General features: G+C 47.6%; 1 protein-coding gene across 5 annotated transcripts in view; it reads right to left on the bottom strand.

Annotated features, from left to right (window-relative positions):
- The window catches only part of ENPP1 (ectonucleotide pyrophosphatase/phosphodiesterase 1), a 71255-nt gene extending 60137 nt beyond the window's left edge, over positions 1-11118 (bottom strand). For 2 of the 5 annotated variants that reach the window (XM_073337335.1, XM_073337337.1), the window contains exon 1: positions 10631-11115. In XM_073337335.1, the coding sequence (XP_073193436.1) occupies positions 10631-10804 (174 nt within the window). In that variant the 5' untranslated portion in view covers positions 10805-11115. Of the gene's footprint in view, positions 1-10630 lie in introns of all 5 variants that reach the window. The other 3 variants (XM_073337340.1, XM_073337338.1, XM_073337336.1) reach the window with 3 other exon arrangements.
- Positions 11119-13473: the final 2355 nt, after the last annotated feature.

The following is a 13473-nucleotide window of genomic DNA, read 5'->3' as shown; positions in this document are numbered from 1 at the left end:
GTCAGAAGGGATCATTGTGACCTCCTGTACACTGCAGGCCACAGAACTTCATCCACTCCTGTAATAGACACCTAATCTCTGGCTGAGTTACTGAAGTCTTCAAATCATGGTTTAAAGACTTCAAGTTAGAATTCACTATTTACATTAGTTTAAATTTGCAAGTGACCCGTGACGCTTGCTGTAGAAGAAGGCGAAAAATCCCCAGGGTTTCAGCCAATCTGACCTGGGGGAAAATTCCTTCTCGACACCAAATATGGCAATCAGTTAGACTCTAAGCATGTGGGCAAGACCCATCAGGTATATACCTGGGAAAGAATTCTCTGTAGTAACTCAGAGCTCTCCCCATCTAGTATCCAGTCTCCAGCAACTGGGAATTTTTGCTCTTGGCAGTCGCTGATGGGCCACATGCCATCATAGGCAGTCCTATCGTACCATCACCTCCATCAACTTATTACGCTCAGTCTTAAAGCCCTTTAGGTTTTTTGCCCACACTGCTCCCCTTGGAAGTCTGTTCCAGAACTTCACTCCTCTGATGGTTAGAAACCTTCATCTAATTTCGTGCCTCCAGCTTTTCACCCTGACCACACCACACGATCCATTGTCTACAGCCAAGCTCTGCGATACAACCGCATTTGCTCCAACCCCTCAGACAGAGACAAACACCTAAAAGATCTCTATCAAGCATTCTTACAACTACAATACCCACCTGCAGAAGTGAAGAAACAGATTAATAGAGCCAGAAGAGTTCCCAGAAGTCACCTACTACAGGACAGGCCTAACAAAGAAAATAACAGAACGCCACTAGCTGTCACCTTCAGCCCCCAACTAAAACCCCTCCAACGCGCATTATCAAGGATCTACAACCTATCCTGAAGGATGACCCAACACTCTCACAAATCTTGGGAGACAGGCCAGTCCTTGCCTACAGACAGCCCCCCAACCTGAAGCGAATACTCACCAGCAACCACATACCACACAACAGAACCACTAACCCAGGAACCTATCCTTGCAACAAAGCCCGTTGCCAACTGTGCCCACATATCTATTCAGGGGACACCATCACAGGGCCTAATCAAATCAGCCACACTATCAGAGGCTCGTTCACCTGCACATCTACCAATGTGTTATATGCCATCATGTGCCAGCAATGCCCCTCTGCCATGTACATGGTCAAACTGTCAAAAGAATAAATGGACACAAGTCAAATGTCAAGAATTATAACATTCATAAACGAGTCGGAGAACACTTCAATCTCTCTGGTCACGCGATTACAGACATGAAAGTTGCGATATTATCAGAAAAACTTCCAATCCAGACTCCAGCGGGAGACTGCTGAATTGGAATTCATTTGCAAATTGGATACAATTAACTTAGGCTTGAATAGAGACTGGGAGTGGCTAAATCATTATGCAAGGTAACCTCTCCCCCCCCCCCCCCCGATGTTCTTGTTAAACCCTGGATTTGTGCTGGAAATGGCCCACCTTGATTATCATACACATTGTAAGGAGAGCGATCACTTTACATAAGCTATTACCAGCAGGAGAGTGGGGTGAGGGGAGAGGGGAGAGAAAACCTTTTGTAGTGATAATCACCCATTTTTTCATGATTTGTGTATATAAAAATGTCTTCTGTACTTTCCACAGTATGCATCCGATGAAGTGAGCTGTAGCTCACGAAAGCTTATGCTCAAATAAATTGGTTAGTCTCTAAGGTGCCACAAGTACTCCTTTTCTTTTTGCAAATATAGACTAACACTGCTGTTACTCTGGAGCCTAAATTTGTTGATGGCCAGTTTATATCCATTTATTCTTGTGTCCATATTGGCGTTTAACTTAAATAACTCCTCTCCCTCCCTGGTATTTATCCCTCTGATATATTTATAGAGCAATCGTATCTCCCCTCAGTCTTCTTTTTGTTAGGCTAAACAAGCCAAGTAATGCGAGTCTCCTCTCATAAGGTAGGTTTTCCATTCCTCGGATCACAGGTCATCAGTGGCAGAGCCAAGAATAGAATCCAGGTCTCCTGAGTCCCAGCCCTGTCCTCTAAACATTGTATCACACTGCCTCTGGATTGCTTTTGTTGAATCTTCTAATCAGAGCTACTGGAGCAGAATTGATAATTATACCACATGGACATAATTCAAAGCCCACTGAAATCAATGGCAGTATTCCCAATGATTTCAGTAGACTTTTGGCTCAAACCCAATGTGACTCCTCTGTGACATTCTATACCTTCGGGGAGCATGCTGTAACCCCCATATTCCTCATTGTCATATCATCGTGCTCTTACGTATAAAGCATGCTTTGTAAGGTATCAGGGGAAAGGTTATGATCTGCTGAAAGTCATTTCTCTATCCATATATGTATATATCATTAATACATTATGAGCATTGTGTAGTATTGTTGTCACTAAAACGTTCTGTAAATTGGGGGAATCAGCCAGAAATTAGCTCCCCAGAGGCAACAGCAAAGAAAGTAACCAATGCCGGGGAGGGGTCTCAAACAACCATCAACAGCCATTGTCCAGCAAAGGAGCTACAATGCAATGACTCACCTGTATGAGGCCACACTAGGGGAATTGCTCAACCTTGCTTGGAGAGACTCAGTAATGCTCACCTGACTCTGAAAGGGGGAGGGGGGGGGGGAAAAGGGGGAACAAAGCCAAGAGGGAAGAAAGGACATGATAAAAGGGAGAGACATTTGCCATGCTCTCTCTCTCTTCCACCTACATCTACAGACACCACCACCACATGACTGAAGCACTGATCAAAGGGGAGACCTGGCTGAGGAGCAGCCAGCCTGTGGTGAGAGGTTTCAGAGTAGCAGCCGCGTTCGTGAAAAGAAAAGGAGGACTTGTGGCACCTTAGAGACTAACCAATTTATTTGAGCATAAGCTTTCATAAGCATCCGATGAAGTGAGCTGTAGCTCACGAAAGCTTATGCTCAAATAAATTGGTTAGTCTCTAAGGTGCCACAAGTACTCCTTTTCTTCCTGTGGTGAGAAGCATCTAAGTTTGTAAGGACATTGAAAGTGTTAAGATCAGCTTAGAATGCATTTTGCTTTTATTTCATTTGACCAAATCTGACTTGTTATGCTTTGTCTTAGAATCCAAGTGATTATATCTTTATAGTTAATACATTTGTTTATTCTACCTGAAGCAATGCGTTTGGTTTGAAGCATGTCAGAGGATCCCCTTGGGAGAACAAGCCTGGTACATATCAATTTCTTTGTTAAATTGATGAACTCATATATGCTTGCAGCATCCACTGGGCATAACTGGACACTGCAAGACGGAGGTTCCTAGAGTTGTGTCTGGGACCGGAGATACCAGCTAGTATCATGCGGTTGCAAGTAGCTGGGAGCTTACACGCCAGAGGCTGTGTGTGAACAGCCCAGGAGTGGGGGGTTCTCACAGCAGAGCAGGGTACAGCTGGCTCCCAGAGTCAAGGATTGGAGTGACCTAGCAGATCACTGGTCCAGATAACACCAGAGGGGAACATCACATCCTTGCAATCGTGTTTTTTCTTACTTCTAAATTTTTAAGTACCAAGACACATTCTGTGGGTTGGTTTTAGGTGCAGGACTGGAAAATCCATAGTTTGGACTTCGGTTTCCATGTGATCATCCTCCTTAGAGAGGCAAGGTCAGCGTTGCTTCCCCACAGAACTAGAACTCAGTCCAAAAATCTACCTAATCTCAGGTGCTCTGTGGGAGGCCAGGGACATTTCTTTGGAGCCCCTGCACTGCTTCCTGGCCCAAACAGTCCCAGTAACTTCCCATGTACACCTCCATTGGTTGTGACTCCCAGAGCATCCCCAATTGCAGTGGGGGAAAAGAAAATAATCAACCTGACAGCATAATCTTAATACTGGGTTATATATGTTTTTTCATGGGTTTCTAAAGGAAGACCTAGCAATCCCCAACTCCTTCCCTTCCCCATAGGGCTCTCATGGAGGGTCTTCTGTGTGATATTTAATTTGATTTAAATAATAATAAAAAGATGCCTATACAAGATTCTAAGCAACCTCACACATTTGGTATTCCAACAAAACTCCAACAGCAATACACACACTCCCTACCCCTCCTTTCCACCCTTCATCGTCCTGGGAAGCACACCCTTGGCCCTCTCCAAATTCCCCAGCAAACAGCTGTGTTTTGCAGCATGCCCGGAAGGTCACCAGATTTGAGCTACTTTGGACCACAGGGGGAGGGAGCAAGTTCCTGAGTACCAGGTCCTTCACAGAGAGCATGCTGCCACCTACTCTGTTTTAATGAGAGAGATCCAACTTTATCATCTATGCTGACTGGAGCTGTGGCAGTATGGTATTGGAAGAGAGGCAACCCTTTAGGCTGGCAGGTTTTAGGACACGGAGATCAACAGGCAGCTAGTAAAGATCTTGGAGAGTTGACGCCATGTACTCCCAGCAAGACGCCCTTAGTAAGCAAGCCACCAGAGTCTGTACTAGCTTCAATTGCCAAATGGTTTTAAGATGCAGCCCCACATAAAGCAATATTTTATTGCAAGAGTTTAATTCTGAGGTAACAATGGCAAGGTCGGCACCCTGAAAGAAAGCCTGCAGCTGCCTACCCAGACAAAGGCAGCAAAAAGCTGGCTGGGTTACTGCTGCAGTATGATCATCCAATAGTTGCGAGTGGTCTAGAGTACACTAAGTTTCCAACCCTGCACACTAGTGGTAGATAAACTCCCTCAAAGAGGCTGTTATTATTTCTGCCATCTCTTCAATCGGTTTCCCTCAAAGCACCATTATCACTTAATTCTTGTCAGGATTGAGCCTCAGCCAGCTCACGCTCATCCATGCACCGATCTCTGGTGGACACTGATTGAGGCACATCATCTGAGTTGGTGGAGACTGAGACATACAGTTGGGTGTCATCAGCAAACTGAAGACACAAACCTCATGTCTTCTTATTAACCTTTATGACAAAGTTCCTCCTCTGCGTTGGTGGGTCCTGCACTTATTGGTGGATTTGCTCGCCTCGGAGCTTCATAGCAGCCCTCAGTTTGGCCACTTTTGCTAGTGGCTCAAGCCTGCCGTTCACTCAGCTAACCTCATCACTGGCCAGCATGGGAAAAAGGAAGAAGAACAATCCCCGCAGTCTCTGCTGATCCACCGTGAGGGTTGGGGAACAGCCCGGAGACCTTCCCCTCTGGTGGAACCCACAGTCCAGGTCAGCTCCTCCTGTGTCTGACCAGGAGTTGGGAGGATTTGGGAGGAACCCGGGCCCGCCCTCTACTCCAGGTTCCAGCCCAGGGCCCTGTGAAATGCAGCTGTCAAGAGTGCCTCCTGGAACAGCTGTGCGACAGCTACAACTCCCTGGGCTACTTCCCCATGGCCTCCTCCCAACACCTTCTTTATCCTCACTACAGGACCTTCCTCCTGGTGTCTGGTAATGCTTGTACACCTCAGTCCTCCAACAGTCCGTGTTCTCACTCTCAGCTCCTAGTGCCTCTTGCTCCCAGCTCCTCACACACACACCACAAACTGAAGTGAGGTCCTTTTTAAACTCAGGTGCCCTGATTAGCCAGCCTGCCCTAATTGATTCTAGCAGCTTCTTAATTAGCTCCAGGTGTCCTAATTAGCCTGCCTGTCTGAATTTGTTCCAGCAAGTTCCTTCTTGTTCTGGAACTGCCCGTTACCTTATCCAGGGAAAATGGACCTGCTTAATCTGGGACTAATATATCTGCCTTCTAACTCTCTCCTGTAGCCATCTGGCCTGACCCTGTCACACCTTATTAATGGCCCCATATACATGTTGTACAGGATTCAGGAGGAAGGGCAGCAGAATGGTACCCTGTAGCACACCACACTTGAGAGTTTTTTGGGAAGAGGAGCAATTGCCCACAATTACCTATGGAGATCTCTCTGAAAGAAAACAATGAAGCCACTGAAGAGAAGCCCCTATCAGGGTGTGCAGGCAAGTCAACAACAACTCATGATCAATGGTATCAAATGCAGGTGACAGATCAATAACCAGCGTGGAGACTTGATTCCTACCAATGGGTGGGAAGGGGAACAATGCCACAGAAGTGTGTCTCTCCCCATTTTTTCCCCCTCCACCCTGATCCGAGTCCTCTGAGTCCATTAGTGGAGAGAATGATCTGGCTACCAGTCAACAACTTTTTCATTCTTTGGGCCAGATCTTCAACTAGAGAAAACTGACATACATCCATGGAAGTCAATATAATATATCAATTCACACCAGCCAAGGATTTGGCCCTCTGTTTATGCTAAAGACCATTTCTGACTCAGGTTCATATGGATGGTCCATGTGAGATAGTTTTCATCCAAAGCACAGAACTCCCCACATTTATACTCAATGAACCAAATACAGTCCCAGTGCAAGGAGGTGTAACTCCACACCACTTTTTGTTCTGCCCACAAACCTCCATCAGCCACTATACGTTCCTGTGCGGAGTGCCTTTGCTAAGTACTGTTCTGCAGCTTATAAGGGCTTGTGAAACCACCACCCTAACCCCACCCCCACAGGTAGAGCCCCCATACTCTGTTCCCCTTCACACAGAAGCGATGAAGTTCTTCTGTAATTTGGGTCTTGCACCCTTGTGACTGAGGGCAAGCCACATGATGCCCTATATATGCACAACTTCCATTGACATCTGTGGGACTAACCTGTAGCTAGAGAGAGGAGAATGTAAATGAGCCCTGTTGCTTTCTGAAGAAGCGAAAACCTTAATGCAAGTGCTCTCTGATCATCAGCCCTGAATCAAATGCATTGTTCAGTATTTATAAAAATCCTAGCACAGCTGGGTATGAAACCATTGCACATATTGTTACATCTACAACTAGAAATATTCTCTCTAGAAGCACTGGAGAGATACAATCTCTCCATTATAGCCATGTTTAAGGGAGAGACTTTCATTTCTAACCCCACTTTTAAGGGCCCTTTGGCTACAAATACTCATACTTTTTCTCAGTCTACCATCACCCCAATTTTCTGGAAAGTTTTGTAAATTCCGTGTGACCATTCTGCATTATCGGAGTGTCAGCAACAACAGCAAAAGTGAAGGGCAAGTCATATTTTTAAAGAGATTTAAAAAAACCCACCTTTATTTGTGCTTGGATTACTCAAAAATTGCTTCATTTAAAATTTCAGACTCTCTGTGTATGTAATCCTCAGTGAGGGATGAATACTGTGACAAGTCTGAGGGAGAACACTGGTTGAGCAAATAGGGCTCTGATTTAGCAGAGCACTTAAGCACACCCGTTACCTTCAAGCATGTTTAGGTCCATCCTTGTTCAGCAAAGCTCTTAAGCATAGAACTGGGAGGGAAAGTTTTCCCATTCCATGAAAAATTTTGAGAGATCAAAAATGTTCCCTTCAGCATTAGGACAGAACAGAAACATTATGAAATGTTTCTATGAAAAAAACAAAAATAGATAATACAATAGCCAGTATCACACAAGTTAGACACCTGATTGACAACAGGGTCTTTGTCTTGGTCTCCCAAGGTGAATGTCATAACCACTGGAGTACACAGTCAGTGTCTCGTTCTCTGGGACTATTTAATTATTAATGCAAAGTGGAATAGATTGAACAGGAGTCAGGACAGAGTGAGAGGACACCCACACCCCTCAACATATGTGACAGGCTGGTGGTTAGGATGTGCACGTTGGATGTGGGAGAGCTAGGTTCAAGTCCCTGCTTCAAATCAGGTGCCTTGAAAAAGTGAGCCAAGTTTTCACCATCAGCCCTTTCCAGCAAGCACCAAGCAATTTTGGGGCTGTGCTGACCCTATATAGCAGGGGTGGGCAAACTACGGCCCGGGGGCCAAAGCCGGCTCTCCAGATGTTTTAATCGGGTCCTCGAGCTCCCACCAGGGAGTGGAGTCGGGGGCTTGCCCCACGCTGCGTGGCTCCTGGAAGCAGCAGCATGTCCCCCCTCCAGCTCCTACGCATAGGGGTAGTCAGTGGGCTCTGCATGCTACCCCTGCACCAAGCGCCGCCCCCACAGTTCCCATTGCTGGGACATGCTGCTGCTGTTTCTGGGAGCTACTTGAGGTAAGCGCCCCCCCGAAAGCCTGCACCCTGACCCCTTGCCCCACCCCTAATCCCCCTCCCACCCGCCAAACCCCTCAGTCCCAGCCCAGAGCACCCTCCTGCACCTCCAACCCCTCATCCTCAGCTCCACCCCAGAGCCCGCACCCCCAGCAGGAGCCCTCACTCTGCACCCCAACCCCATGCCCCAGCCCGGAGCCCCCTCCCGCACCCAGAACTCCTCATTTATGGCCCCACCCCACAGCCCACACCCCCAGGCAGAGCCTTCACCCCCTCCCATACCCCAAACCCCAATTTCATGAGCATTCATGGCCCGCCATATAATTTCCATACTCAGATGTGGCCCTTGGGCCAAAAAGTTTGCCCACCCCTGTTCTGTAGCTAAGTATAACATATAGAGTATGGCTGTAACCACCTTCCAACACCACACCTCCTTCCCCCCTCCATCACACACACACACACACACACACACAGAAGGCTTTTCACCAGTGGGGCTGCCGGTCAGTTCTACAGCAGAAAAATCTGCCAAAAACTCTGGGGTGAATTTAGCATGTAATATAATTACACTACCTACAACAAGACTAAAAGAGACTCACAAGTGATTATGTACAGTTCACACTTACAGCTAATAGTTAAAGATTTTTAAAGGCAATTGTGAGGTGGTGCACAGTTCATTTGAAAGTGTAAGCAGAGTTTGTGTGTTAGCCCTAATTATCAAGCAGGTTGCAAGTTCACATATATATTTGAAAAGGTACCTCAAAGCTGTAGGCTTTACTATACTGTACTTAAAAATTACTGCTTATGCACACACAAGCAAAAGCAATATTTTGTATTTCTATAGTGTCTTCTTCCCAAGAATGCCAAAGCTCTTTATATACATTAATCATTTTAGGCTCATAAATCCCTGTGAGACATGAACATTATTATCTTCAATGTACAAATGGCAACAATGAGAACAGAGGAGATGCAGCTGTACTAGGAAACTGACCCATTACTAACAACCACTGTCAGCAATGGGTCTCCCTGAAACAGGACTGAAAATGGTTTCAAGGGACACCATAAACTTCTAATTGACATAACTTTAAAAATTAATGTAAAGTAGTTTCTGGTCCTGCACCTGTCCTTCTGGTCCACTACAAATTTTTCAGTCACATTTTTGTCTATTTTCTTCTCCGAGGTTGCAGTGCCAAATACCCACAACAGGGAATAAACCACCATTGATTTCAAAGAGAGGAAGCAGTGAAAATGAGTGCTATTAAATGCAGAAAGTAAACTAGATGGTGAAAAAGAGAATCCCCGCTCCTCTAGTCTCTTTCAGATAGGATATTACTTATAAACGTAGAAGATAAAATACTTTCTGACAGAACTGTGGAACACTCTCTCTGAGCTGCTAATGGAGGCAGGATGAAAGTGTGTTCAGCCCTACCACTCAGAGAACCCTTCAAGAGTTGGTAGTGCTAAAAACTGTTCTGTGCCTCCCTAACAATTAAACCATTTACAGAACAGGATGACCCACCGCAGACAACCATGGTAAAAAATGGAGTACTAGTGGCACCTTAGAGACTAACCAATTTATTTGAGCATAAGCTTTCCTGAGCTACAGCTCACTTCATCTGATGAAAGCTTATGCGCAAATAAATTGGTCAGTCTCTAAGGTGCCACAAGTCCTCCTTTTCTTTTTGCGAATACAGACTAACACGGCTGCTACTCTGAAACCTGTCATGGTAAAAAAATGGGTCAATTTCCTGGTTGGACCCGAGAGCTGTGACTGGCTCGCCTACAGCCAGGCAATGAGCAGAGTAATGAGTGGAACGCCCGTGCACGGCTCACTCTCCTGTTCTCCGACTACAAGGATCTCAACGCGTCGCAGAAGGTATTTTTTTAATGCCCTGTTGAAGCACATGGCAAAGCCCTTCGCACAAGATGTTTTTAAATCCAGAGTCAAATTCATGCAAGATAAAGTGAGGCACTTGGCATTTCTGCCTGGGTATATCTCACATACCCACACTGGCTACATCAGCCATGCACATTAAAGCGCCACCCCGTTAGGCTTTATTTAATGTTATGGTACAATTGCTAGTTCCTCACACTCCCTCTTGAGGGGAAAAAAAAGTGCAGAGCCAAAGACAGAGGAGCGGAGGTTGCTCCGCAGCAGGCTTTTTCATTCCTCTGCAGCATTTCAGCACTCACCCGGGTGCCTTTGGAACCAATCAAGGGGGCTGCCCGGCTCCTTACGGCCAGCGGAGCAGGGCAGCCCCAGGGAGCTGGGGACCACTGTTCCCGCTAAGCTGCGCGCCTGTGTGCGGGCACACAGATCCCAAACCCCGCGCACAGGGCGGAACACCGCGCGCACAAAAACCTGCGCACAAGCACAACAATTTGCACAGAAGAATTTTTTTTTTTTGCCCACGCGGCCTGTCAAAATTTTGCACAGAAGACATTTTTTGCGCACACAGGGCCTGTCACAAATTAGAGGGAACACTGCTGGGGACTAAGGTCCTACCGGTGGCTATTCATGGCCCCCTCTGCAGAGCAGCTGGACCCGGCCCTAGAGGCACCTGCCCTGAGCCCCTAGCACCTCGCTCGCCTCTTACCAGGGAGAGCACTGTATAGGTGTTGGGGTTCTTGCTTTTGCCTCTAGGCGCTGCCTTCTCCGGCTCCTGGGCGAGCTCCATGGCTGGGATCATGGGCGCCGCCGCCTGCTCCGCTCCGTGGCTGAGGCTGCGCTGCCCGGGCAGGCTCCCCGTGACGTTCCCGTCTCCCTCCATCGTCCCCGCGCCTCTAGCCTGCGGCGCCGTCTCCGGCCGCCGCTATTAATAGGGTGACAGAGCAGCCCCGGGCCGGGCCGGGCCGGCCCCGCCTCCCTCCTGGCCAGGCGCACGCCTGGCGCCTTCCCCCGCGGCTCAGGGCTGGAGCGGGAACGCGGGGCGAAGCCAGTGCCGCTTCCTGGCCCGCGGCTGTCCTGCACTGTGGGGGGTGGTATGAGGCGGCGTTTCCCTCCGCGCCTCTTCACGCGGCCCCGCTTTCTGCTCGCCTCTCTCCGCGCCCTTCTGGCCCCCAGCCCCCGTCCCAAATGGCTAAACGCCTCGCGCCTGCTGGCTGGGGGTGAGATAACGTGGCTCCCAATAGACGCGGGAGGAAGAGGAAGGGGGGCTGGGGGTGGCTGGCAGGGAGATCCACGCTGCTTTCCTGTGCGCCTAGAAAAGCGTTTCCCCCTGGCGTGCCCAGGCTTCCCCCGCAGCCCCTGCCCCCCAGCTCTGGGCACAGTGAAGCAGAGACATGGGGGGGGGGGGGTTCAGTCAAGCTGAAGAGGATGGGAACTGCTCCTCCTGCCTTACTGGTAAAGGGACCCCTGCCACAGTGTTAACTCTTTACTCCCTGGGTTCAGTCCCCGCAGGAGGCCAGGAAGGTTTTCAGTGCCAGTCTTGTCTCGTGGTCTGGCTTTGGAAGCTGGCCTTGCTTTGCTCTCAGCTGCAGCACCACCCTCCACAGGAGCTCCTCTACTGGGATATTTTCTAACAACAGTTCCCTACAGTGCCAACAAAGGGAGCGTACTAGCTCGAGATACTGCTTTAGTGCGGAGGTTTTCAAGCTGCAGGGTGTACACTCCAAGGGGAGCCTGGAATAACATGGGGGGGGGGGGGCGAGCAGCAACACTGGCGGCTTATGCCAGCCCCGCATGGCAGGGCCTGTGCTAGCCCCCGGGGGGGTAGGGAAGGAGTGCCACTACCACCCCCAACTCACCTCAGTGGGCAACCTAGAGCTGGAACTAGGGGTGCAGAAGCACCCCCTGGCTTGAAGTGGTTTCCATCATGTATAGGGTTTACAGTTTTGTTCAATGGCTTTCAGCACCCCCACCGTACAAATTGTTCCAACACCACTGAGTCAGTGTCAACATCTGCCATGGCCATGCTAATTTCCGCTCCCGGACATCTGCATGCCCAGTACTGGCTCTACCCCCAGAGACCTTTGCATGCACCTTCCCCCACCCTGAAAACCCAGAGATCCTTGACAGGTAGTCAACGTAGAAGCAGCGTGCTGCAAACTTTGGGTGTGCCATTTGTGAGTATCTGTGTATATGAAACTTACAGGTATCGGTAAGATATGGGCTATCACGCATACTTTGTATGTGTCTGTTTATATTTTTATCTGCGGGGGCACACACAACCAAAAATTGTAACTCAAAGAGGGGGACTCAGCTCAAGAAGTTTGCAAACTGCTTCTTTAGTGCATGCGTTTTCCACTGTCTGTTGTTTAGTTTCTTTTCCATTTCTTGGCAATGCTGGGTGAAGTTTTCTAATTAAGTGTTTAAAACCAGGAAGATATTCAACAATAGCATAGGACAGCTTTACCGTAAGTCAGGCCGCTCTTGACTTTAGTATTTAGTTGTATCATATTTTGTTATTTGGCTAGACAGACACATTCACACTACATAAAATGGTGAATGCATACTAGGGTAACGCATTTCATAAATGTGATTGCTAAAAGCATGGCAATCACCAGATAGGATTTAGGACCGAAGCCAATCACAGTCCACACACCCTATCAGGTACACACCATTACATCTAGATGCGCTCACATATGTTCATCATTTGCTCAACAAACTCCCTTTAAAACCCAGTAATGTTACACACATCCAACTCTCCACCGTCACACTGTATTGAACAATCTTAATTCTGACCTCAGCAAGATTAATATAATTTAAATGACACTTTCACTGTATTATTACCTAAAAATTCCCATTTCTTTTCCCTTCTCTCTCCATTCCTAGCACCATCTCTGCCTGTATTCCTTCCCCCTCCATTTTTCCACATTGTACACAGTTCCCACTTATAGAAAGATTCAAGGCCAAAGGGGGCATTAGATCCCCTAGTGTTTGACTTGCATAATACAGGCCAGTGACTCTCATCCTTATATCCCTGCCAGAACACTTTCTAATTCCGTGTACCCCTCACCAGCCTCCTGGCAAAATACTAAGGGTGACTAGTGGCAGCCCTAGTGTTATACCAATAAAATAAAAACCAACAGGATCTTATTAAAGGGGAAAAGGCAAAATGCCACATTTATTGTGAATAGAGAAAGAATCATAGTAAGCAGTTAGTTATAGCTATAACATTCCATTCAATCTCATATTTATTCACACATTCATTCATTCATTCATACATACACACACACACAGGTTCTGCAAGGTTGTTATCATAGTTACCAGCTTAGAGTTGCTTGTTCCAAGCCACTGGCCAGGTGGACTGGACAGAAGGAGGGAGCAGGGCCTTGTCAGATGCTCATCTGATGCTCCTGGAAGTTGGTTTGCAGAATCAGACCCCAAAGTTCTCAGTTTCTAGAGTCCATTTTTATTGGAATTTATTCCTATACCAGTCTATGGGAATAGCTTCATCATGCTGTTGCTAAATCAACAGACACATTCCTGACAGCTCCC

The sequence above is a fragment of the Lepidochelys kempii genome, chromosome 3 (assembly GCF_965140265.1).
Source record: "Lepidochelys kempii isolate rLepKem1 chromosome 3, rLepKem1.hap2, whole genome shotgun sequence".
Lineage (NCBI taxonomy): Eukaryota > Metazoa > Chordata > Testudines > Cheloniidae > Lepidochelys > Lepidochelys kempii.
Note: the sequence above shows the minus strand (reverse complement) of the source record. Positions and strands in the feature narration are given on the sequence as shown.